This window comes from Nyctereutes procyonoides, unplaced genomic scaffold, assembly GCF_905146905.1.
Source record: "Nyctereutes procyonoides isolate TBG_1078 unplaced genomic scaffold, NYPRO_anot_genome, whole genome shotgun sequence".
NCBI lineage: Eukaryota > Metazoa > Chordata > Mammalia > Carnivora > Canidae > Nyctereutes > Nyctereutes procyonoides.
Genome location: NW_026575134.1, coordinates 11,934,575 through 11,962,180, shown reverse-complemented (window position 1 = coordinate 11,962,180; position 27,606 = coordinate 11,934,575). Strand labels below are relative to the sequence as shown.

The 27,606-nt window shown below is 40.0% G+C and overlaps 1 protein-coding gene across 2 annotated transcripts in view; it reads right to left on the bottom strand.

Moving 5' to 3' along the window:
- Window positions 1–27,200, bottom strand: part of PNPLA8 (patatin like phospholipase domain containing 8) — a 48,830-nt gene extending 21,630 nt beyond the window's left edge. Inside the window, exons 1-6 of one of the 2 annotated variants that reach the window (XM_055301085.1) lie at window positions 27,064–27,200; window positions 19,243–20,394; window positions 18,939–19,088; window positions 8,569–8,720; window positions 4,300–4,394; window positions 633–804 (exon numbers count right to left, since the gene is read on the bottom strand). In XM_055301085.1, coding sequence (XP_055157060.1) covers window positions 633–804; window positions 4,300–4,394; window positions 8,569–8,720; window positions 18,939–19,088; window positions 19,243–20,304 — 1,631 coding nt within the window. In that variant the 5' untranslated portion in view covers window positions 20,305–20,394; window positions 27,064–27,200. The remainder of the gene's footprint in view (window positions 1–632; window positions 805–4,299; window positions 4,395–8,568; window positions 8,721–18,938; window positions 19,089–19,242; window positions 20,395–27,063) is intronic. The other variant, XM_055301086.1, reaches the window with a different exon arrangement.
- Window positions 27,201–27,606: the final 406 nt, after the last annotated feature.

The window sequence follows — 27,606 nt, the reverse complement described above, 5'->3', positions numbered from 1 at the left end:
ATAGTACAATTAATGCACTTAAAACAATGTATGGGGCCAGCCCAGGTGGCTCAGTGGTTTAGCACCGCCTTCAGCCCAGGGCATGATCCTGGAGACCTGGGATCGAGTCCATCGGGTTCCCTACATGAAGCCTGCCTCTCTCTCTCTCTCCCTCTCTCTGTGTCTCTCATGAATAGATAAATAAAATCTTTAAAAAAAACAACAATGTATGGATGAGGCGGAGTTTGAGAAGGACACCAAAAGGTGGTGAAGTAACATATTAAAACCCAGGGCATCTAAGGGGTAAAGGCCCTGAAGCAGAAGTAACTTTGTTTTCAGGCTCCTCCAGAGGATAAAGGAGCTGTGTTGAGATAAACTGAGGTATGTAGACTAGCTACAGAGTAATCTAAAAACCAGGTCTTTCTATGATACGGTCTCACTTTTTGAAAAGGCAATTGCAACTTCTACACACAAATCTCACACATGAACTAAAATAAAATAGTGACTGGAGTTATACACCAAAATATTAACAGTGATGATCTCAAATTACTGGTATCAGTAATTTAATATTCTTTTAAATTTTTTTTCAATTTTCAAATAATAAGCACATATTATTTATGGAATCAAACATTTAAAAAAAATAACTAACTTACTTAAGAATATTTTCCCACGTTTGACTGTCATAAAATGCATGGCTCCAACTCATTTTGACTGTTCCAACAATGACATTTTGTGAAAACACATCAGATCCTAATTTTCGATAAAGTTCCTCACATTCATCCAAGGGCATATGAAACAAACCCAACATGAATGCTAATATGGCACCTGAAAGGAAGAATGCTTAGTTTTTATCAGCATCGACATTACAGTACTTATAAGACTTCTCGAGTCACAGACCTGGTTAAAATTGTAACTCTGATACTTTCTGTGCCACCTGAAACCAACTACTTAACCTCTCAGAGCCTCAATTTATACAACTATAACACAAATAACTAAAATTTATAATGTTCTTTTACAAGGATAACACACGTAAAGGGCTTGACCTGGCCTCAATCAGGACTAAATAAATGTTAACCAATGATGATGAGGATTAATTTTAAAATACATGATTTACACCAAATTAAATAATACATAATTAAGATAACATGGTCAATGACATTCTTTCTAACCTTAATGAATTCCTTAAGTTTTAGTCACAGAATACAGTATATTGACAACTTAACAATTCAGTAAAATAATTACTCTTTTAAGTTGGTCTGGGGAACTAAAATAATGAAAGAAATTAGGGCTCTGGAATATCCTTTTTAAACAGCTGAGTTCACATCCTAGCTGCACTTGGTAGGACACACTGCCACCTAGTGTATCTAACTGGTCTAACCCTGAAATAAGGAGAAAAGTAGGGGAGAAAGCTTTGGGGGGATGACCTACATACACAGCATCAGAGCTTACTCTGAGATTGGGAACAAAGGAAAACCAGGAACTCATTATCATAATATATTTTAAATATTTTATGTATTTTATTATTCTTGGTCTTAGTCTAGTAAAAGATAAAATAGCTTATGTTCTAAAAGAAATTGATTTGCAAAACTAGGGACGCCAGGGTGGCTCAGCAGTTGAACGTCTGCCTTCAGCCCAGGGCGTGATCCTAGGATTCAGGATCAAGTCCCAAATCGGGCTCCCTGAGGGGAGCCTGCTTCTCCCTCTGCCTAGGTCTCTGCTTCTCTCTCTGGGTCTCTCATGAATAAATAAATAAATCTTAAAAAAATGAAAAAAAAAAAAAAAGAATGGCATAACTATATGATAGAATTTACTGTTTTCCATTTGCAGAAAATCTCTAATTAACACAAGAAATAACTTGCCAAAAAATTAAGTGCCTTTCAAGTAGAGCTACTATAAAGATGAGCAGATATTTTAAAACTAAATTTTATTGAACTGGTTAAGGATATCACTTATCCTTAAATATATTAACTTTACAAAAATTCTAAGTGCAAACAAAATTTCTACATTAGAATACATTTTCCTGGGATGCCTGGGTGGCTCAGCAGTTTGGTACATGCCTTCAGCCCAGGGCGTAATCTTGGGATCTGGGGATCGAGTCCCACATTGGGCTCCCTACATGGAACCTGCTTCTTCCTCTGCCTGCGTCTCTGCCTGTGTCTCTGCTTCTCTCTCTCTCTCTCTCTCTCTGCCTCTCATGAATAAGTAAATAAATAAATAAAATCTAAATCTAAAATATATATATATATATATATTTTCCATTCTACAAATGGAAAAAAGAAAGGAAAATTACAGGCACTGTATCAGAAGTTAAGGTTAACATAAGCCAAAAGATACATGGAAAAAATATGTGATAAACATAGTGCGTTTTACATAAACTGATATTCTACTACATGGATGAATCGGATTTAAAATTCTCTTTGTTGAGCATCCACCAATCAAGAAGTTAGCTTGTTTAACTGTTTGAATTGCTAAGAACCAATACTAAATTTAACAGGAATGGTCAGGGTAAAAACTTCAAAAAAACTACCAAAATTCATTAGCCCTAGGAAAAGTCTCTTTAAGAAAGGTTTCTCTAATTAGATCAAATTGGTAAGTAAATATTATTTTGAGTCACAAAGCATTTGCATTTTTAACATATTAAAATATCTCAGGGGTGCCTGGGTGGCTCAGTCAGTTGAGCATATGACTTGGTTTTGGTCTCAGGTTGTAACCTTGGGGTCATGAGATCATGCCCTGTGTGGGGCTCCATGCTCAGAGTGGGGTCTGCTTGAGATTCTCTCCCTCTGTCCCTCCCCCTGCTTGGACTCACTTTCTTTTTCAAAAAAAATAAATAAATAAAATCTTAAATAAAAATTCTCAGAAGTACCTCTGTAAAGAAATCTGCATAACTTCCTTTAACCCAACAACTTCCTGTAACCTAAGACCTTGAGGAGTTAGTGTTCCGTAGAACTTCATAAGAATCACTGATTCCTTAGGCTTTTGCATCATTCCTTTAATTGCTCTTGTTCAATTTCCACAACTGAACATCAGTTAACATGCCCTTTGGGCATAACTGTCATACTTCACACAAATACTGTAGATAAATCATTTGATTTTGTTGCTAGTGGTCTTTAGAATTACTATTTTAATTCAAAAGAATAAGAAAAAAATAGAAATGAAAGGCTGTGAAGATAAACTAAGATGAAGTGAGAAATTATCAGGTCAAACAGTAAAATATCCAGCAAGGATCCACAATCCTAGTAGTCCTAGAATGTGACCGAGATGGTAGCAACAGCAATGGGTGTCCTGAAGGGCTTAATGCATACTTGGGGTGCGTGTGGGCAGATGGGTGGGTGACAGAGCTGACCTACAGAAATAAAAAAACAAATACTTCTCTGATGGTGTCCCAATGAAAACTAAGAAATTTTTCAGTAACAACTGTATTCTAAGTTGCCAATTTCTTCTATGCAAACATGGAACTACAATTTTAAATGTACCCAGCAGTATTAAGAAGTAGGCTTTAAAACACATGGATTCTCACATTTATCAATTTAAATTCTGGCTTCAACTACTCAGATAAAAAATTATATAAGAAGCAATTTCTTGGGGATTCCTGGGTGGCTCAGCGGTTTAGCACCTGCCTTCAGCCCAGGGCCTGATCCTGGAGTCCCAGGATCAAGTCCCACATTGGGCTCCCTGAATGGAGCCTGTCCCTCTCTTTCTGTGTCTCTCCTGAATAAATAAATAAAATCTTAAAAAAAAGAAAAAAGAAGAAGAAGCAATTTCTTCACTGAGGGACACGTCTCACAAAAAAGTAAAATCCATCTCCAACATTCTGTTGGTTCAAGTATAATTTAAGGACCTACCTTCTTCCAGTTCTTCACTTTCCTTGAGGTGACTATACTATAAAGCAGTAATTTGTAATTTGTGCTTGTCACCGTGGCTTATTAAAAACGTATTAAAATAACATATTAAAAACCACTTCTTAGGGGCACATGGGTGGCTCAGTCTTGATTTCAGCTCAGGTCATGATCTTAGGGTCTTGAGATCAAGCCCTGCATCAGGCTCCATGCTCAGCAGGGAATCTGCTAGAGATTCTCTCCCTTTGCTCCCCATCTACTCCCCACCCAGCCCTTGCACGTGGACACACACCCTCTTTCTCTCTCTCTCTCAAAAAACAAAAAACCCACTTATTCCCAATAAACATTTTATAAAATCCATTAAGCCAATCAAAGGACTACTGATCATTAAAACATAAAACCAAAACCCACCACGTCAGAGAATGACTGATTTTAATTAAGCGCATACTGCTGGGATGCATGGCTCTCATATAATAATTACCTGTGCTCACACCACAGATGTAATCAAAGAGCTGATGAACTGGCTTCTGAGTAAGTTCAACCAATTTTCGCAGTGTCTGAAGAGCAACCACACCCCTACAAAAAAAAGAAAAATGGAAATTCCTGTTTTAAGGAAATTAGCCTGCAAATTGCTTTTCTATACTTATATGCTAACATGGAAACTGATCATATAAATTATCAGAAAAAAATTGCCTGTTTTTAAGATCACTTATAAAACTCCAAAATTTAAATAATGATATAAAACCTGTTATAAAAGCAGGTTTTTAAATTTATATTAGTGTCTCTTTGAATAATAATAAAAAGATATGCCAACATACTATTTTTTTTTTAAACACCCAACTGTGGAAAATACTTAAAGCCTGCACTCACCAGTTCTGGAAAGACATGTATTAGTTTCTCCTCTCTACAGCGTTAAGTTGGCTACCAATACTTCTATACAGTTTGTCTTCTAGATTTCACTACTCATACTTTCAAGCTTTCTTCTATTTATTCTTTTTTTACATCTTTCAACAACTTCAGGACAATGCCCCATATGAGGAATGTATTAATTTATGCTGCTCATTTTGCTAATTTGTGGATCCTTGCCAAAGGAAACAAAAAGCTTGATGATGGGTGTGCTTGGATGACTCAGTAGGTTAAGCATATGCCTTTGGCTCAGGTCATGATCCCAGGGTCCTAGGATCCAGCCCTATGTCGGGCTCTGCTCAGCAGAGTCTGTTTCTCCTTCTGCCTCTACCCCCTGCTCAAGCTTGTGCCCATGCTCTCTCTGAAATAAATAAAAATCTTTAAAAGAAAAAAAAGCTTGATGATGAATGTGGATAATGAAAGAGGCTAGGAGATGTAGGCCAATTTAGGATGTATGTATCATGTGAACAATTCTGAACATTGGGAGAATATATAGAAACACTGAAATGGTCTAAACCAAATACAAGATATGGGGCAAAGAGGTCCTTGTGGTAGTCAAGCACCACTAAATACAATTTACAGTGCCAAACTGCTTTGATACGAATAGGAAATCACTAGAAAATAGGATTAAAGTAGAAAACCAAAGGCTGATTTGTTTTTGAAATTTTAAGTAAATTCAAAGTGAGACATGAAGAATTTGAGATAATGCTGGATAAATATACTTAACAAAAGAAAGAAAACATGCATATGTATACTCACGCAAGAAAAAAATATTTGAAGACATAAATCAAAACATTAAAAAGAATCTGTACTGTATTTTTTGTTTGTTTTAATACTTTTCTTTTTTCCCCTCCGAGTTTTACTTGTATAATCAGGAAGAAAACTATTTTACAAAGCTATATTTATAAATTAATTCAGGTCAAATTAAAAATAAACACACTTGCCAGGTTGATTAAGCCTAACATTGTACCAGGCTCTCATATACAAAGAAATAAAAGATACGGGTTCTTTTTCTCCCAAGCCCTCCCCTTACTCCTTTCAACACAAACTTCCCATTCTGGCTGCTTTCTCATGTTCCCCTAAAACAAGGCTTTTCAACAGCAGCACGAGTGACATTTCGGGCTGGAAAACTCTTTGCTGTAGGGCTATTCTGTGCATTGTAAGGTGTAAGAACCAACAGCCCTCTTCTCACCAAATGCAAGGGGCAGTCCCCCAGCTGCAACAACAAAGAATGCCTTCCGATGCTGATAAATGTCCTCTAGGAGACAAAATAACCTCCAGTGGAGAATTGCTGATCTAAAGCTACCTTCCTCCTAACTCACTTCTAGATTTTCCCAAATGTCTTCACTCTGATTTCCACCCTGAACGACTAACAAAACTCCTATCCTATAAAATCAAGTACTTTTGGTGTCAAATCTCTTTTCAACATACGTCCCTCACTTCAAATTAAAGTTGAATGGTCTTGACTGTTCCTTCAAATCTCTACTCAAATGTTACTTCTTTAAAAAGAAGTCATAGTCACATTGATGCTTGCCGAAGGTGGTGTGTGAGTGGGGTTGACAAAGTGGGTGAAGAGATCAGAAGTTACAAACATCCAGTTACCCAGTAAATAATATAATAAATAAGGATGTATGGTACAACATGGTAACACAGTTAAAATACTGTATTGCACATTTGGAAGTTACTGAGAAAGTTAATCTTAAATGTTCTCATCACAAGAATAAAGAATTTTTAACTGTGAGATGATGGGTGTTAGCTAGACTTATGTGATCATTTTGCAAAATACGCACGTATAAAATCATTGTGTTGCAGTGACACTTGGGTGGTTCAGGTGTTGGGCATCTGCCTTTGGCTCAGGGCATGATCCTGGAGTGCCAGGATCGAGTCCCACATCAGGCTCCCTGTGTGGAGCCTGCTTCTCCCTCTGCCTATGTCTCTGCCTCTCTCTCTGTGTCTCTCATGAATAAACAAAGTCTTAAAAAAAAATCATTGTGTTGTACACGTGGAACTAATATAAGTCAAGATCTCAATAGTTTTTAAAATTGAAAAAAAAGTTATAGTCTTGATCATTATCTAAAATAGCACTGTTACTCTTTACCACTTTGCTTTATTTTTCTTCATAGCACCCATTACCACTCACTAATACATTTTTGGTTATTTATTTTCTTTCCTCCTCTGAAATGCAAGTATCATGAAGACTTTGATTTTGTTTGTTTTCCTTACTGAATGATTCCAGGATCCCAATCAGTGTCTGGAACGTGGTATGCACTCATTACCTGTTAGCTGACTCAATGACATCCTTTCCTACTGCCCTGAACCTAATGGCAGAGAGAACTGGCTTATTCCTGCTCCTTAGTGAAATTCCTTACTCATTTAATTGCCACCCTCCTTACTTCTCATTACTTGTAACCAATTCTATGAACCAGAATGATTCTCTCCAATTCATGACCACTTCACCTATCATATGAAGACGTTCACCTTCTTGAACTATTCACTTCTGTAAGAAACACCCAAAAGATCTTTTAAGATTTTTCTCTTCTTGAGCATCTCCCTCTTCATTTGCCAAATATGCACCTCTACACTGCTGTGTGAAGTCTTATATTCAACATGTTCACATCAGAACTGTCCTTCTCAATACCCATAGACTCCTCCCACTTCCCTGCAACTGTTCCATCATCCATAGGGTCTGCATTTAGGACTGCTCTTGACCTTCTACTATATCCAATCCCCCTTTCCAAAGCCTTCTTGCATATTTTCCCTTCCTCCTTCTTCCCACTGCCACCATCTGAAGTTATTTTATTGTCCTTCACCCAGGTTATCACTCACACCGCAATTCACATTGGTGTCACGAGAATCTGGCTGACATACAGGACTTTTGAATTTAACAAGATAAGGATAGTACTTGGACACACAAAATAGTAACGGACAAGGCAGGTATATCAGAGAACAAAATCAGAGAGGTAAAGTAGGCTAAGAACAGGCAGGCCATGTACTATCAATTCAAGAGGTAAGAGTAGAGATGGCAGGAAACTAGAACCCAAGCTAGACACTTTGGGGGCAAAGGCTAATACCAAGGAATCTAACCAACAAGTAGTAAGAAACTAGACAAACTAAGAATAAGAAGCATGGATGAACTGTCAGTACTAAGAAAAGTTTGATGGTGAAATTACCTCCTTCTGAGCTAAGAATGCATTAAATATCTCTTCGGTAGCATGAGAATTGGCATCTGTAAGTGACGACGTGGGGAGTCAGAAAGTTACTGATCTAGACTCCTTTTATAACCATCACTTTATTAACTGACTAGCTGACTGGTAAACATGGGTTATGATAAATATAGAAGAAAGCTATTATTATAAAACATTGCTAAGATTTGAAGAGAGTCATGGTTGATATATCGCCCTGAACTACCAAGAAGGTCTGAAAAGACCAAACAAACAAATACTGGGTCAAATTAAAATAAAAGCAAATTGAGGGCAGCCTGGGTGGCTCAGTGGTTTAGCGCCGCCTTCAGCCCAGGGCGTGATCCTGGAGACCCAGGATGGAGTCCCACGTTGGGCTCCCTGCATGGAGCCTGCTTCTCCCTCTGCCTCTCTCTCTCTCTCTCTCTCTATGTATTCTCATGAATAAATAAAATCTTTTTTTTTAAAAAAAGAGCAAATTGAAGTATACTTATTAAAGAAGCTCTTAGATTGATAAAGTAAGAAATTAGGAAAAACTATTTATTTTTACAATTTGGTTTTATAATGATATAGTAACTATAATTATATGGAATCGGTTAAAAAAAATTCCTAAGACTGAACTGGATCTATGGTTAAAAAAAAAAAAATCATTTTTCTAGCCTTACCTCGTTCCTCCACCATCAATTGTAAGAATTCGGATTCCTCTTCCTTTCACTGGATCAACATAACCAATTAAAGCCAAAGCTTCTCTAACTGCAGCCTGAAGAGTTTCATCCTTAATTTGTCTCAATCTTAGTAAATATGGGATAATCTTTTCCTGTGTTAAAAGAAAAGACATTTTATTGCTTTTGTCAAATCAAGAGTGAAATGGTTCATGAGAGACACAGAGAGGCAGAGACATAGGCAGAGGAAGAAGTAGGTTCCCTGCGGGGAGCCCAACGCGAGACTCCAGGATCCAGGATCACGTCCTGTGCCAAAGGCAGACGCTCAACTGCTGAGCCATCCAGGCATCCCAAGAGTGAAAATGTTTATTTTAACCAACACCTGTAGATCTTCACATATAATCACAGGGCCAGTGTTTATTACTTTCTCAGTAATCTTAAAATGATAGATTACTTTCCAAATATTAATGTCAATTAACATTTAAAATATTTCTTCTACTATCTAGGTTAAAAATTAACCTCAGTCCAAATATTTTCTTAAAGACACAATGCTTGGGTTGTCTAAGTGGCTCAATCAGTTGGGGTCTGACTCTTGATTTCAGCTGCGGTCATGGTCTCAGAGTTTTGGGGTCAAGCCCAATAGGAGGGCTCCATGCCAGAAGAGTCTGTCTGAGATTCTCTCTCTCTCCCTCCCTTTGCCTCTCCCCTCTGTGCTGGTGCTCTCTCTCACTCTTCAAGATAAATAAATCTTTAAAAAAAAAGATTCACTGCATAATAATCAGAAAAATATAATTTGCTTATACAAATCTGTAAATATTAACAAACATTATAACAAAAGGCTTTTACAACTTTATAAAATATTTACTCTAAATCCTAAAGATGAAACTGCTTCATAGTAGTACTGGGAATTAAACTTGTCATCAAAGGAAAAACATAAACCATCCTGTGTACATGGGATAGAAGGGTAGCTCTTACTGAAATATAAAACAATGTCAATAAATAAAACTAAGGTAGAAGGCAAGAGCTTATCATTTCAATAAATAATTCAAGTTCATTACAATAACTCATTTAAACAGGGATCCCTGGGTGGCGCAGCGGTTTGGCGCCTGCCTTTGGCCCGGGGCGCGATCCTGGAGACCCGGGATCGGGTCCCGCGTCGGGCTCCCGGTGCATGGAGCCTGCTTCTCCCTCTGCCTGTGTCTCTGCCTCTCTCTCTCATTCTGTGTGACTATCATGAATACATAAAAATTAAAAAAAAAAAATAAATTCTTTAAAAAAAAAAAAAAATAACTCATTTAAACAAAACTAGGACTTTGAGATTCTAAGTGTTCAACTTCATATCGTTGATCAGAAGCAAGTGCTTAAATCCTAGGGTTCTATACTGAGTTTACCAGAGATTCTCTAGGTTCTGTACTCAGAAGTATCTTATCCGGTCAGTACCCAAGGTTAAGGGAATACAGCTGAGTAGCAGCTACACTTGTGCTATGTAACCTTTAGTAAATAAAAAAAAAAAAAAAAAGAATTCCCAATGTATCATTCATTTTGTTTCTTTTTTATGATAAATCAAATCTGAAATACTATTGTTCTAAATTCTTTTTCAGTCGTTTTTTGGCCCTGGTTAATGTTGAGCTCTGAGGCCCCACGAGGAGAACCTGAACAATGGTAGAGCATGGGAATGTAAATTTCCATTTCTGGTTAGGACTGAACAGTCTTTCCACGAACAACTAGAAAAGTTTAATAGAAGACCAAAGAAGTGCCATCTGTTTAGCAGCATCAGAAGGCTGCTGAAGCAAGGAGGACAGGAGGGGATAAAACGTGAAATGCAGATAAGTGCTAAAAAGTGAGTTCGCAAATCTTTTCCATTTGCTGATTTGAGGAAGAAACAAAACACTGAAAACTGTGATGGTTCAAACAGCACCCAGAAATGGAGGACAGAGAAACCAGATGAGTTAAAAGGTAACTCAAATGGGTGCCTGGGAAGCTCTGTCAGTTAAGTGTTCTCTCCTGGTTTTGGCTCAAGTGGTGAGCTCAGGGTCCTGGGATCCAGCCCTGCACTGGGCTCTGTGCTTAGCAGGGAGTCTGCTTGAAGATTCTCTCCCTCTCTCTCTCTATCTCTCTGCCCTCTTCCCAATTGTGTTTTTTTTTTTTAATTTTTATTTATTTATGATAGTCACACAGAGAGAGAGAGAGAGGCAGAGACATAGGCAGAAGGAGAAGCAGGCTCCGTGCACCGGGAGCCCAACGTGGGATTCGATCCCGGGTCTCCAGGATTGCGCCCTGGGCCAAAGGCAGGCGCCAAACCGCTGCGCCACCCAGGGATCCCGTGTTCTCTCTTTATAAATAAATCTTTAAAAAGAAAAAAAAGGGTAACTCAAAGAGAAAATACATTTACAAAAAACATATACTATATATTACTATTATACAGAGTATATGTCATATGTAGATTATTGTATATAACACATTATTTAAAAAACTTCTACCCATAATATATAAAGAAATTCTCCAAATCAGTAGAAAAGGCTGCTGAACCCAATTAAAAAATGTGTAAGAGCTGGAATAGGCACTTCACAAAGGAAATACACAAATGGCCAATAAACACTGGAAAAGGTGCTAACCTTCACTGTTACCAGAGAAATGCAAACTAAAGCCACAATTTAGTATCACTAAACATTCAACAAAATGGCTAAAGTAAAAAAGAAAGTGTTAGAAAGGAAGAACAACCAGAAGTATAAATTGGTAATAAACACTTTGTAAAACCATTTGGCAGTATCTTACTAAAGATGAAAACAGGTATACTTCATGACCAGGAATACTACTCTTGTTTATACACTCCCTAAAAAATGAAGATCTGTGTTTTCTGCAAGATATCCCAGAAGCACTATTCCTAAATATTCCCAAACTGGCACTATCCAAATGTCCCATCAGTAGTAAAAATGGATGAATACATTGCCCTATATTCATACCACAGAATACACAATGAGTATGTTTCATAACCATACCCAACAAAGGTTCTCACAACGCCAAGTAAAAAAAACATACATAAAAGAGCACAAGCTGTATCATTCCATTTGTTTGTTTTTTAAGAGATTTGACAAAGAGCAAAAGCAGGGGGGAAGGCAGAGGGAGAGGGAGAAGCAGACTCCCCACTGAGCAGGGAGCCCAATCGAGGGCTCAATCCCAGGACTCCGAGATCATGACTGGAGCCGAAGGCAGACACTTAACCGACTGAGGCACTCTCCATTTGTATAATATGCAGAAAAAGGAACAATCTATCCTGCTAAAAATCAGGAAAATCGGTCAATCTTTTTGGAGATAGGATTCGAAGGGACATAAAAGGGGCTTTTTGGGTGTGCAGCTACTATCATTCTGTTTCTTATACTGGGGGGGGGTTATGTAGTTATTTTCAACTTTGAAAATTCATAAAGCTGTATGCTTGCATATCCTTTTCTGCCCATGATACTTTTATAAAGAGTTAAAAAAAAAAATCACATGAATGAGCTTGGAGCCTCTACCACTCAAAGTTGAGACGAATTCAGCATTCAAAAAAAAAGAAGGGGGAGAAAAAAATTACTGAAACACAATTTATGAAAAACTAGGAGTTCATACTCATAGTTAAAAAAAAGCCAAAAAAATTCATGACACCAATGAAGCAGCTTTTAAGGCATCTCTTTACTGTGAAAATTGGTGACTAAGTAAAGGAAATTAAGCATTTCTCTTGCATATCCTGTAAAATTGATCTTGGAGAATAACAAAATAGCTTTAGCTGATAAAGAAAAGCTCTACTTTTACTGAAGAATGTCAATTACAATGCTTAAGTGACAGAATTAGAAATTTATCATTCTACAACCCTAATGAAATGACTAGTTCTGGGAACTAGTTCTGGGAACAATCAGGTTAATGGGTAATGGGATTATGTTCCTATCCTAAACATCCAATGAGAGGATCACAGTCATCTCCCTAATCCCGTGGTCAACATTAGCATTACTAATCATTTTTCAACCAATTATTCGAGTTCTGATCTGATGCAAGATGAAGCACATGACATCATATACAATATTCTCTAACACACGTTTAACTCAACCAAGTCTTTATGTTTATATTCTAGTGTTCAGCAAATAAAAGAGAATGAGGACTACATTAAATAACACCAATGAGAAAGAAGCCAGGTAAACTCAGAAAGTGAGCCATTCTATAAGATAACCAGCCTGATCTCTTAGTTCTGAAGACGTGGGTAAGAAAGAACAGGACTGTAAGTGACTTAGGGGGAAAAACCAGATGACATGTATGGTCTAGACTACACCCTCATTTGGATCCAATCAGTTATATAAACAACATTTTATATACTGAAAATTTACTGATGAAATGAAAATTTGATACACGAAAGGTATACATTACAAACTGCAAAACCAAAAAAACACATGACAAAATAGCAGTACATACAGAATGACTTTATTTTGGCATATATATATATATATATATATATATATATATATATATATAGAAAACTTTCTAGAGAAATATTGTAGTAGACATTACTAACGTTCACCAATATCCAGTTTGCTCCTCCTTCCAGGCATACGAAGGCAGTCATCTCAGGCCCATGCAATTGGGCAAGATAGTAAGTTATGAGCAGAAAAAACCCGTGGCACTTTCTGCTGAAATACTCTTTTCCTGCTACAGTAATCACAGAGGCCTCGTATGGAAACATAAGAGAACAAGATCAAAGTAGCCACCACACAGAGGTTCATTGTCCTGGAGAGTCACCTAAACTCCCAGGTGACTTTGTACAAGGGACTAATAAGCTTCTGTTGTGTTAAGCCACCTAGGTTTTGATATATTAGAGTTTAAGTTGGCTTAATCTAACTAATACAAATAGACACTAATACATTTACACAATGGTAATCTCTGGGTAGCAGAAATATGTTATTCTTATTTTCTTATTCTTGTTTCCTTTTTTCTAATTTTTTTTTTTTACAAAGCTTATGGTACTTTTTTGAAAAAAAATAATAAAAGGCTTTTTTTAATTAAAATTGTGAAAGGAGACTACCTTCACCAACATGAAAAAATCATCAAAGACAGTTTCCTAGATGTGGCTGCCAAAAATGCAGCACACCAAATACATATACACAAAAGAGATTGGTTTATTGAAGACAATTCCCTCAATTTGGCCATCATAAATATAATGCACAAAAGTGAAAATATTAATATAAATGTTTTAGAACAAACGATTCTAGCGATTTTCAAAAGCTCAATTTTTTTCTAATAATGAAAAAGTTCACTGGGAAAATTCACCTTGAGAGTGTACATGTTAATATGTCTTAATTTATAAGATTCATTGTTTTTGAGATGCTTCTTATTTAGGGAAATAAGAACCTTTTACAGACTATCCAGACTTTCATTCATAGTTGATCTGAATATACATTCCAAAACACATGACTCCTTGGTATTTGAAGGGTCCTTAGATGTAGTATCAGTAATGCAAGAGCCCTCAAAGTTTCTATTAGCATGACTATTCATAACAGACTAAAACTGAAAAATTCCCAGCAATTCATCAGTAATACAATAAATAAATAAACGGATACATTCATACTATGGAATATGAAAGCAACAAAAAAAATGTTCTACAACTACCCCCAACAATGAGAATGATTACCACTGACATGAATTAAAAAAACCCAATCACAGTAATTTATGAAATGTACAAAAACAAGCAAAATTATAATCTAATCTAAACTAATTCTGGGAGATTGTAACTGAAGGGAGCACAAGGGAATCTTCTGAAAGTGCTGGTAAATTCTGTTTTCATCTGGGCGCCAGTTAAATGGCCACGTTTCGTTTGTGAAAAATTCATTGAACTTGATTCCAATAACTGCATATGTATTATACTTCAAAAAACCAAAAGTGGTTTTAAAACCACTTTAACTTTTTAAAAAGTTAAAAAGTTCTTTAGAGTATGCATATTTTAGATTTCTGCTTTCAGTATATGCCTGCAATGTTAAATGGACTTAAAAGCATATCTACCTTTGGAAAATTGTCCTGTAGGTAAGAAATTAAGTATCCATGAAAGATAATCCCCAACTTAACACGAAATTCTAAAGTTTAGCTTTATAATGTATAAATTATTAATATGAAACTACAGAAAGCTACCTTATTTAAAGACTTAGAGAACTCTTCAGCAAGATGGTTGTCAAAAAATGGAATATATATGAACTAAGTTGATTTAAAATTTTCTTCTTTTTTTTTTTTTTTAAGGGAGAAGTAGGCTCCCTGTGGTGAGCCCAATGCGGGACTCCATCCAGGGACTCATGGGACTCTGGGATCATGCCCAGAGCCTAAGGCAACCGCTCAACCACTAAGCCACCTAGGCATCCCTAACTTAAAATTTTCTGAATGGCAAGTTAAAAATAAGCATTAAAAGATCTCTAATCAAATGTTAACATTATCTGTTCATTACATATTTGTAAATTGTTCATTAAATATTACAAATAATCTTACTAACTAGCAGTGCAGAAGAGACTCACCCACATCATTCATACTTTATAGTATTTCTCTGAAAAGTCTGTTTAAATGGGTTTAAATTACCTTCAGTATTTTATGTTTGAAAAATCTGAGGCCAAGAAAAGCTGTTTTATTAATATAATTACCAATCTAATTATCCCTAAGATCATTAAAATGTGACTCGCATGGGGGCCCCTGGGTGGCTCAGTGGTTGGGCGACTGCCCTTGGTTCAGGGCGTGATCCCGCAATCCCGAGTTGAGTCCCACATCGGGCTCCCTACATGGAGCCTGCTTCTCCCTCTGCCTCTGCCTCTCTGTGTCTCTCATGAATGAATAAATAAAATCTTTAAATAAATAAATAAATAAATAAATAAATAAATAAATAAATAAATAAAACGGGACTTGCAAATACAAAAAGATCATGAAATAAAAATTAGAAGGGAGGGGCAAGATGGCGGAAGAGCAGGGTCCCCAAATCACCTGTCCCCACCAAATTACCTAGATAACCTTAAATCATCCTGAAAATCTACGAATTCGGCCTGAGATGTAAAGAGAGACCAGCTGGAACGCTACAGTGAGAAGAGTCCGCGCTTCTATCAAGGTAGGAAGACGGGGAAAAAGAAATAAAGGAACAAAAGGCCTCCGAGGGGGAGGGGCCCCGGAGGAGCCGGGCTGAGGCCGGGGCGAGTGTCCCCAGGACAGGAGAGCCCCGTCCCCTCCCGGAGGAGCAGGAGCTGCACCAACCTTCCCGGGCGGGCGGAAAGGGGCTCGCAGGGAGTTGGAGCAGGACCCAGGAGGGCGGGGATGCCCTCGGGCTCCCGGGGACACTAACAGACACCTGCGCCCCGGGAGAGTGCTCCGAGCTCCCTAAGGGCTGCAGCGCGCACGGCGGGACCCGGAGCAGCTCGGAGGGGCTCGGGAGCGGCTCCGTGGAGGGGGCTGCAGGGCGGGAGCGCGAATCCCACAGCGCAGGCCCCGGAGCACAGGGCGCCGGGACACAGCCCAGGATCCCGCCTCCCCCTGGGACAGGCAGAGGCCGGGAGGGCCCAGGACAGCGAGGACGCTCCTGCCCCGAGCTGAGCAGATCAGCGGCCCCGCCCCGGAGCCTCCAGGCCCTGCGGACGGAGAACCGAGAGCCCCGAGCCCCGTTGTTCCTGCGGAGGCTGAATCCAGGCTTCCAGAGTTGCCATAGCAACTGCGGCTGATCCTCCCGGGGCCCCACGGGGTGAACAACCCCCACTGAGCCCTGCAGCAGGCAGGGGCAGAGCAGCTCCCCCAAGTGCTAACACCTGAGAATCAGCACAGCAGGCCCCTCCCCCAGAAGACCAGCTAGACGGACCAGTGATACTCCCCCGTGTTCCAATACAACTTGTTTTTGGCCACTCTGCACTAAGCAAAATGACTAGAAGGAAAACCTCACCTCAAAAGAAAGAATCAGAAACAGCCCTCTCTCCCACAGAGTTACAGAATCTGGATTACACTTCAATGTCAGAAAGCCAATTCAGAAGCACTATTCTACAGCTACTGGTGGCTCTAGAAAAAAGCATTAAGGACTCACTGAGACTTCATGACTGCAGAATTTAGATCCAATCAGGCAGAAATTAAAAATCAATTGAATGAGATGCAATCCAAACTAGAAGTCCTAACGACCAGGGTTAACGAGGTGGAAGAACGAGTGAGTGACATAGAAGACAAGTTGATGGCAAGGAGGGAAACTGAGGAAAAAAGAGATAAACAATTAAAGAACCATGAAGACAGATTAAGGCAAATAAATGACACTCTAAGGAGGAAAAACCTACGTTTAATTGGGGTTCCCGAGGGCGCCGAAAGGGACAGAGGGCCAGAATATGTATTTGAACAAATCCTAGCTGAAAACTTTCCCAATCTGGGAAGGGAAACTGGCATTCAGATCCAGGAAATAGAGAGATCCCCCCTAAAATCAATAAAAACCGTTCAACACCTCGACATCTAATAGTGAAGCTTGCAAATTCCAAAGATAAAGAGAAGATCCTTAAAGCAGCAAGAGACAAGAAGTCCCTGACTTTCATGGGGAGGAATATTAGGGTAACAGCAGACCTCTCCACAGAGACCTGGCAGGCCAGAAAGGGCTGGCAGGATATATTCAGGGTCCTAAATGAGAAGAACCTGCAACCAAGAATACTTTATCCAGCAAGGCTCTCATTCAAAATGGAAGGAGAGATAAAGAGCTTCCAAGACAGGCAGGAACTGAAAGAATATGTGACCTCCAAACCAGCTCTGCAAGAAATTTTAAGGGGGACTCTTAAAACTCCCCTTTAAGAAGAAGTTCAGTGGAACAATCCACAAAAACAAGGACTAAATAGATATCATGATGACACTAAACTCATATCTGTCAATAGTAACTGAACGTGAATGGGCTTAATGACCCCATCAAAAGGCGCAGGGTTTCAGACTGGATAAAAAAGCAGGACCCATCTATTTGCTGTCTACAAGAGACTCATTTTAGACAGAAGGACACCTACAACCTGAAAATAAAAGGTTAGAGAACCATTTACCATTCAAATGGTTCTCAAAAAATACCCTAAAAACTATAGAACACTTCTGAAAGAAATTGAGGAAGACACAAAGAGATGGAAAAATATTCCATGCTCATGGATTGGCAGAATTAATATTGTGAAAATGTCAATGTTACCCAGGGCAATTTACACGTATAATGCAATCCCTATCAAAATACCATGGACTTTCTTCAGAGACTTAGAACAAATTATTTTAAGATTTGTGTGGAATCAGAAAAAACCCCAAACAGCCAGGGGAATTTTAAAAAAGAAAACCGTATCTGGGGGCATCACAATGCCAGATTTCAGGTTGTACTACAAAGCTGTGTTCATCAAGACAGTGTGGTACTGGCACAAAAACAGACACATAGATCAATGGAACAGAATAGAGAACCCAGAAGTGGACCCTGAACTTTATGGTCAACTAATATACGATAAAGGAGGAAAGACGATCCACTGGAAGAAAGACAGTCTCTTCAATAAATGGTGCTGGGAAAATTGGACATCCACATGCAGAAGAATGAAACTGGACCACTCTCTTGCACCATACACAAAGATAAACTCAAAATAGATGAAAGATCTAAATGTGAGACAAGATTCCATCAAAATCCCAGAGGAGAACTCAGGCAACACCCTTTTTGAACTTGGCCACAGTAACCGGAGAAAGACAGTGTATGTTCTCATTCATTTGGGGAATATGAATAATAGTGAAAGGGAATATAAGGGAAGGGAGAAGAAATGTGTGAGAAATATCAGAAAGGGAGACAGAACATAAAGACTTCTAACTCTGGGAAATGAACTAGGGGTGGTGGAGGGGGAGGAGGGCGGGGGGTGGGGGTGAATGGGTGACGGGCACTGAGGGGGACACTTGACGGGATGAGCACTGGGTGTTATTCTGTATGTTGGTAAATTGAACACCAATAAAAATTAATTTATAAAAAAAAAAAAAAAAAAAAAGAAATAAAAATTAGCAATGGTTTTACTTATAAATTATATCTCTTAAAGGAGTAGTTACATAGTATAAACACATTTAAGAAAAATTTGGCAACTATCAGCCAATTCAATGAGCCCACAGAGATTTATCTTTTATTCTAAAATGTTTAATCTCTAAGTATAGATAGTAGCACCAAAAGCATAAATTTATCATCATAGAATATGAGTATTTAGGATAATATATATCACAGAATGTGTCAATTACTGAATCTATAAACATCATGTGTATGATAAAAACCACAAAAATATTTAAATTAAAAAAAACAAAAGGTATTGCCTTCTCCATTTTAGAAAGTATATTGGTATTTTTATTCCAAGACGAAACCAGATTAAATAAATTAGAATTACCTTGACAGCCACTCCTTTTCCTTCAGGAAATTCTAGAAGATGAAAAGTCAGTTCTTCAACCCTGTTAATGCAGAGCTTTGGGTCAGTTGTTCTTCTCAATGCTTGAACTAACGCCCGGGTTCTATTATCAATACTCACTCTTGCAATAATCTACAAAGACATATTAAAACATACATGATTACAATACAAAACTGCTCTAGTAATACCAACAAATGATTAAAGTTTCTTAGGTTCCCATACGAAAATGAAGCTTATGCATTTGATAAAAATGTAAAACTTCAAGCCACAGTGATGAAAAACTTGCCTTTTCTCGCTGAAGAGATAACCGCTTTTTCTCCTCCACATTCTTGTCTTTGCTGACAGGTTGCTCAGCTTTAATAACCTCTTCCTGTTCTTCTGGCTGACTCTTTGAATCATACTTTAATTTGGGGACAAGTCCACCAATATAACCACCTACTAAAGCTTGGACACCTTCAGTAGGACGAGAAAGAAAGTTAGCAATACTTTGTTTAGTAGAAACTGGAAGAGCCTCTGGTGTCCCACTGGTACTTGCAGGCTTGTCCACAGAATATACAGAAGATTCTGAATCTAGCTTATCAATCAGGATGCCAGGATCTGGAGAGCTTGCTTTCTCTTCTTCAACCTTTTTATCTTCAAGTTCTGGTTTTTCCTGGAAATGTTTATTTTCCTTTTTTTTAGACATTCTTGCCTCACGTTTGAAGTATGAGTTAATATGATTTGATAAAAAATAGAATGACTCTCCGAATCTTGTGGTTATACTACTTGTGTAACGAAAAAGGCTTTGTTTACCTATATCTTCATCTTTACCTAGAACATAACTTTGCTTCTCTGAAAAAGAATTATTTTCCGCTGATTTGTCACTGTATTTTTTCAGAGATTTGATGGCTTGTTTAATACTCTTTTGTTTTAACCAGCCACTATCTGACACTTTTCTTAATATTCGAGAACTTGGCTTAAATTGAGCTAAACGTGAGATCATTTCATTCTGCGTACCAAAAACAGCCTTTGAAACAGAGTTCAAAGTACTTTTAATACGGGACATACGAATGCTCACTTTTGTAAGTCCCTTGGGAGTAGAAGTGCTAAGTTTCAAAATTCCAATATGTAAACCATGGTTGCTTGGAGAGTGACAGTGATTGCTGCAAGAATGGGCTTCACTTTTAGTCAATTTACATCTTGTTTTGCTTCCATGAAAACCTCTTTGTAGACTGAGGTGGCTTATCCTCCAGTAATATTTAGGTGAGCACAAGAAATGCAGCTGCTTGCTTCTCTGCTTCCCACAAAGACTTCTTGCATTACTAAGGAGGTAAATATAATATATATCTATAGTCAAATTAATAGACATAACTTAAAAATCATTTATTTTCTATATGTTATGATTTTCACTTCATTCCTGAATGCTTCATTTAAGAAATGCCATAATTCAAGGTCTTACCTGAAACGGCAAGAAAAAAATAATTAGGATTTAAAGTAAAATTGAAGCTGGGTATAAGATAAAATACATTTCTACTTGAACTAAACTCAGCATCTTGTCTCAAAAGGAGACAGAATAATGTGTTTCCATTAGGGATAATGCATTTGGCTTTTAAGCTCACAGAAAACCATTCATTTTTTAGTACAGAATTCAGTGAATAAGTAGTAGGATGTTTTATGAGAACTAATTTACAGAAGCTACCCAACAGATAAATTTTCATACAACACATAATTGAATATATAATTTAGATACTAAGCTATTTTTCTTCCTTATTGTTAAAGTCTGGATAGTTTATGTGACGCTGGACTTTGAGTTTTCTGAAAGAGTCAAGTTTCAAACTACCTTGTTCACTGTAAACCATTTATAGAATATTTTGTCTTTGGCCGATTTGGCGCTAGATGCTGACACCACAAACAGGAGATGAAGGAACTTTCAGTCTTGAGCTACAGATAGCCATGTAAAAAACGTTTCACTACCTAGTTGTGTTTATTAAATCAAATTAGTCTGACTATGCACTAAGAAGCTATGTGCCACATCTACCAGACAAGGGGTCATAATCACAATATAAAAAGAATGCAAATAAGAAAAAAAATATTGGGATCCCTGGGTGACTCAGCGGTTTAGTGCCTGCCTTTGGCCCAGGGTGCATGATCCTGGGGTCCCGGGATCAAGTCCCGTGTTAGGCCCCCTGCGTGGAGCCTACTTCTCCCTCTGCCTGTGTCTCTGCCTCTCTCTTTCTCTCTCTTTCTCTGTGTGTGTCTCTCATGAATAAATAAAATCTTAAAAAAAAAAAGTAAAGATTAATCTAAAAGAAAAATAGGCAAAGGACAAAAACAGGCCAGTCACATTAGAATAAACACAAACAGTAAAATTATAAAAACATCCTTCACCACAAAGAAAACTACCAATTAAAAGATATGTTGTTCTTTCAATAGGTAAAAATATAAATGACTGATAATATCCAGTATTGATAATGGGCTGGAGAAATCGGACACACAGTTATTTGACAGTATCTAATGAAATCTTAAATACTATCTAATATATATATATATAATTTTTTTTAAAGATTTTATTTATTCATGAGAGACAGAGAGACAGAGAGAGAGGCAGAGACATAGGCAGAGAGAGAAGCAGGCTCCATGCAGAAAGCCTGATGTGGGACTTCATCTGGGGACTCCGGGATCATGCCCTGAGCCAAAGGCAGATGCTCAACCACCGAGCCATCCAGGGGTCCCTCTATCATCTATTTTTTGATCAGTAATTTCACTAAAACTCTATTAAGGATCCTAGAGAAATACTTGTATAAGAGTGCAAAAGTATATATACACATTCCCTAATGCACTGCTTGAAATAAATAATAAAACAATGAAAAACAATTTTAAAGGTCTTCTAGCAAGGGATGGCTCAATAAATTATTATTATTATAATAACCCAACAGAATGGGTTACCATATAACATTATGTAGCAGTTAAAGGAAACCAGATGATCTACATATCCTTCATGTACACTACAGAGAAAAAGACTTCCTACACTATACCATGTGGAGATACAAAGAGGTAAATAAGATGTTAGGTAATTAAAAAAAGCAAACCAATACGTGCAATTTAAATGTGCATGCGTGCACCCACACAGATTCTGAAAAGATAAGCAGTAGTCTTTTTTTATTCTCATGAACCTAGGAGTGGAATCAAAAGAGAACAAGGAGAGAGGCTTTTCAATTTTCCTTTTGTACTACAGTCTATATTTTTTTACAATGAGCAGGTATTACTTTTGTAATTAGAAAAAAGCAGAAAAAAAGAGAAGAAAAAGCAGTTTAGAACACTTTAACAGATGGTGCCATGTAAATGGTCAAAGTAGATATCCAGGTAAGTCCCTCCCACCCCCCAAAAAAGACTAAAAACTGGACAAAGTTAAAAAGGAATTCATCAAGTGGAAAGTTGGGAAAAGGAGAGAATTTTAGATAATGTGAAAAAAAGCATTTAAGAAAGCATACGTCATATGAGCAAAAATGGCAAGAAGTTTCACCTAGAGAGAGTAATGAGAATAATGACGGAGAGGTAGAAGACGATATGGCAAAAATGATTTTGGACCAGATTATGAAGGCTCTTACAAATCTTGCCAAGGATATTAAAGATCAAACTGTCCGTAAAGTATTTTAAGTAAAGGAATGACACGAGGAAGAGGATTCTAGCAGATCTCTGACAGAATGGAACAGACAAGGCTGAGAAAGATAGAAACCCAGAACCTACCCTGACTGTTCAGATTACAGTCTGAATGAAAATCTTACCAATCACATGTCAACGTCTTATTTCAAAACACCCAATTTTACAGAGGCAGACAGGAAAGAAACCTACCTCTCTGCTTTCCTGGCTCTTCTGAATTCCTCAGGACTTACAATCAAAGAATAAGCTGAATTAACATAAAAGTCTCACAATCAACAACACAGAAATACTTGACAAAATACAATTATAAAGTACCTGTGAGTCAAAAGCCATGCTCAAAACCAATAATGGACTCCTACAACTCAACAAAAAAAATCAAATAACCCAATTTAAAAAATGCCCAAAGAACCAGAATAGATATTTCTCCAAAGAGGATATACACATGGCCAGCAAGCGTATGAAAAGATGCTCGGCATCAGGCATCACGGATTCCTGAGAGAAATGCAAATCAAAATCAAACGAGAGATCACTTCAGACTCATTAGCATGGCTATGATTACAAACAGAAAAGAACAAGTGTTGGCAGAAATGTGGAGAAGTTAGAACCCTTGAGCACTGTTGGTGGGGCTATAAAATGGAGCAGCTGCTAAGGAAAACAGTACTGTGATTCCTCAAAATATTAAAAATAGAAGTACCAGATGATCCAGCAACCCTACTTCTGGGTATACATCCAAAGGAACTGAAAGCAGCGTCTCAAAGAGGTACTTGCACATCTGTGTTCATAGCAGCACAGAACAGCAGAGGTGGGAACAGCTCCAATGTCCATGGAGAGATAAAGAGAGAAAATTTGGTATTTACATACAATAGAATATTATTCAGCCTTTATAAGGATGGCAATCCTGTCACATGTTATAACAGGGATGAACTGTAAGGACATTATTTTAAGTAAAATAAGCCAGTCACAAAAGGACAACTACTGTATGATTCCACTAACACCAAGTATCTAGAGGATTCAAAGCTACAGAAAGCAGAGTGGGGGTTACTAGAGATGGGGGGAATGGGGCAAAAAGGACAGACAGACAGAGGATTCAAAGCTACAGAAAGCAGAGTGGGGGTTACTAGAGATGGGGGGAATGGGGCAAAAAGGACAGACTTTCAGTTCGACAGATGAAAAAGTACCGGAGATTGGTTCTACAACACTGAGAGTGTCTCAAATGCCACTGAACCACATGCTTAAACAGGGTTAAAATGGTAAATTTCATAATACATGTTTTTATTACAATGAAACAAATCCCAACAGTGGTAAATCCACAGTTGAGAAATCGCAAGTCTGGATTTTCTTCAGTCACAATGCTGTGAAGGGTGCAAAGACCCTAAGCAAATGAAAACTAGCCAGGGCTGGTGAACCCCAAGGGGGCCTCAGCAGAACCAACTAAAAGTACCATGAAAGGGGGTGCCTAAGTAGCTCAGTCCTTTGAGCTTCTGACTCTTGGTTTCAGCTCAGGTGGTGACCTCAGGGGTCCTGGGACTAAGCTCCCTCCCCTCCTCCTAACTGAGCTGGGAGTCGGCTTGAGGTTCTCCATCCCCCTCTCTCTACCCCTCCCTCGCTCTCATGCACTCTCTCTCTCTCAAATAAATCTTTAAACAAAACTACCACAGAAGAACATTTCCAAAACTCAGGGCAAATGGGCTATTTTACTTGACATGATCAAGAGAAGAGTGGAGTTGACATTTTACTAGAGACCTGAACTGAGTAAAGCAAATTATTAAAATCTGGGGGAAAAAAGCATTCAAGGCAAAGGAAAAAGCATCCAAGGCTTTGGAGACACTCTGTCTCCTCAAGACTAATAAGGACAACCAGGTTTGGTTGACAGTAAGTAAAAAACAGGGGAAATGGTGGAAAAATGGGTCCAGAGTCAAGCAGAAGACAGCTATACAAGCCTAGATTATAAGGGGTCTGCATTGTTTCTTTCCAATGACATAACTCACATGGCCAATTATGAATATACCTAACACCAAGGCACTGAAATACAGTATATAAAGAAAAAAAAGGAACAATTACAAGAAGACTAGACAATTTCATGATGTTTTAATACACCTCTCTTAGAAATTACAGTTATCAAGCAAAAATTAATAAACAGAGAGAACTGTCAGTAAAATCAACAAGCTTAATTTAACTGCTCCCAAATCACAACACTAGTAAATGCAGATAAAAGTTTTGACAGTAAATTCAGCCGGAACAAAAGTTAGACTGAAAAAAGTAAGAGAAGAAGGTGGGAGGTGCCATCACCTACTGGGAAAAGAGCTGGGAAGACTCGAGTACCTATTTACAGGGTAGTATAAATACAGAGGGAAGAATAAATACAATCAAGGCTTAGATCAACCTCTAGGGAATGCAACTGTGCTTTAACTGGAGGAAATAAAGGAATTGAAGGCTGGAGGCTCAGCTAAGGACAGAATGAATCTACAGGGGGCTTCCCTTGGTTACTGCAAAAATGCAGCCATAAGGGGACAAGGGTTTGAATTAAGGTGATGGTACTGTACTGGAGAAAGGGTTACTTCAAGCCACACTTTCAAAGTGGGGAAACAATAAAACACAGGAGTTGGCAGCAGGAAAGAATGAGATAAGGAGATGTCAAGACAACAGGGAGAATAAATAATAAAATCTCTTGGATGAAGTAACATGGGACATGCAAGTGGAGATGTAGTGAAGGACCACAGCCTGTGGTTTTTGTCTGGAGTTATCAGCACAGTGGCAGCTAAAAACCTAAGACTGGATTTACAAACAAAACAAAACAAAACAAACACAAAACCCCTGGGGCAGCCCGGGTGGCTCAGTGGTTTAGTGCTGCCTTCAGTCCAGGGCCTGATCCGGAGACCCACGTGGAGTCACACCTCAAGCTCCCTGCATGGAGCCTGCTTCTGCCCCTGCCTCTGCCTCTGCCTGTCTCTGCCTCTGTGTGTGTGTGTGTGTGGTGTGTGTGTGTGTGTGTGTGTGTCTCAAGAATAAATAAAATCTTAAAAAAAAAAAAAACCTTTATACTAATAATTCTTGAAATTTGGGGATATCACAGCTCCTCTTCCTTGAAAAATGGTTATTTGCATATACACACGGTATTTTCCATCAACCTTCAGAATATTTATGAACCTAATAAAATTTTCTTTGGATTAGAAATTTTAAAGCTGGTTTCTTTAGAAAGAAGAACAAGGAGAGAACCTTGACTGATGTCCAGGATTAGGAAGAGGAAGTCTTCCCAGGAAACAAACAAACAAAAAAAAAAAAAGCACAGGTAAGAAGGTAAAAATCAAGGTAACGGAAACCAACACAACAGCAAGTTCTAAGAAGAAGTGGATAAGGAACAAAGTAAAATCTGTAACAAGGGAAAGAAAGAGCAGAACCAAGACACGGAATGGCAGGAAGGTGTCCGGGGCTGAGCTCTAAGCGACCTTTTCACAAATATGTGTTCCACGAGTGAGGCAGTATGCACCCTTCAGCGCAATGCCTTTGTCATTACCGAGCAAAAGAACAGCTCGGTACAGGCTGTACTTTCATCGACTTTGCAAGGGATGCAAATAAGTACAGAAACCCGCCAACTGAGCTTTTCCCTCAACTTCACTGTAAACATGTTCTCCGAGATTTTATTTATTTGCTTAAAGATTTTGTCTATTCCTGAGACACACACAGAGACAGAGACACAGGCAGAGGGAGCAGCAGGCTCCACGCACGGAGCCCGACGCGGGACTCGATCCCGGGACCCGGGTCACGACCTGGGGCGAAGGCAGGTGCTAAACCGCTAGGCCACCCGGGCATCCCAAATTAATGCATTTTTCAAAAAAATATTTATCCATGAGAGAGACACACCGAGAGGGAGGGAGGGGGAGGGAGAGGGAGGGGAGAGGAGAGAGAGAGAGAGAGAGAGAGAGAGAGAGAGAGACACAGGCAGAGGGAGCGGCAGGCTCCGCGCAGGGAGCCCGACGCGGGGCTCGGTCCCGGGACCCGGGGTCACGCCCTGGGCCGAGGCCGGGCGCCCCGCCGCTGCGCCCCCGGGGGAGCCCCTCTCCCGGGATCTGCACACAGAACTAGAAAAGCAAGATCCACGGTGAGAAAAAGTCCGATCCGCAGGCACCACGACAGCAGAGCAACGTTTCCTAACGGAGGCGCGAGTCGACCGCGCGTCTCCTCGAAATAACCGCACGGGCCGGGAGCGCACCCGGAGGCAGAGGCCAGGCGGGCTCCCTTCGCCGCTCGGGCCAGCAGGCCCCCGAACCGGGCGCCCGCGAGATGCCCACGGGGCCGCCGCGTGAGCGCGCCCCGGGACCGCAGGACGCGCCCACCCCAGCCCCGCGGCGGCCGCACACGCTCGGGGCAACGAGGCCGGGCCTCCTCCGAGCCGCGCGCCGCCGACCGCCGGGACGAGGCCGGACGGGCCCCGGGACCTCGCGGCCCCCCGCCCCCCGCCGCCACTCACCGGGATGCAGGCCGCGGCTACTGCGGCGGCAGCGGCGACGCGCCCCCCCGCGACCCCGACGTCCGGCCCGGCCCGGCCGCATCAGCTGAGCCGCCGACACAAACCGGAGAGCGGCGGCCGCGGCGCCACCCCCTGCGCGCGGGCCCGCCCCGGCGGAAGTGACGCACGCGCGGGCCGCGTCTACCCGCCCCGCCCGGGGCTGGGCCTCCCTGTCAGTCACCGCCTCCTGGCCGAGACGTGCGCCACAGAGCATGCGCGTGCGAGGGCCGGAGACGTGCGTGCGCGTGCGCGCTGAGCGCGCGGGGCAGGGGGCGGGGCTGCACCGCCAGGTCCCCGGGGCGGGGGCTGTGAGCGTGCGGTCCGGTCGGCCGAGCTGGGGACTGCGTTACAGCGCGGGGGCGGCGGGGGCGGCGGGGGGGCGCCACGGTCCGGGGCTCCGACCCCCCTGCTGTCGCCATCCCCGGGCACCGCCACACCGACGGGGAGCGCATACGGTATCCGCATGCATCATCCTAGGGGAGGTCAGCCCGTGACACCGCCTCA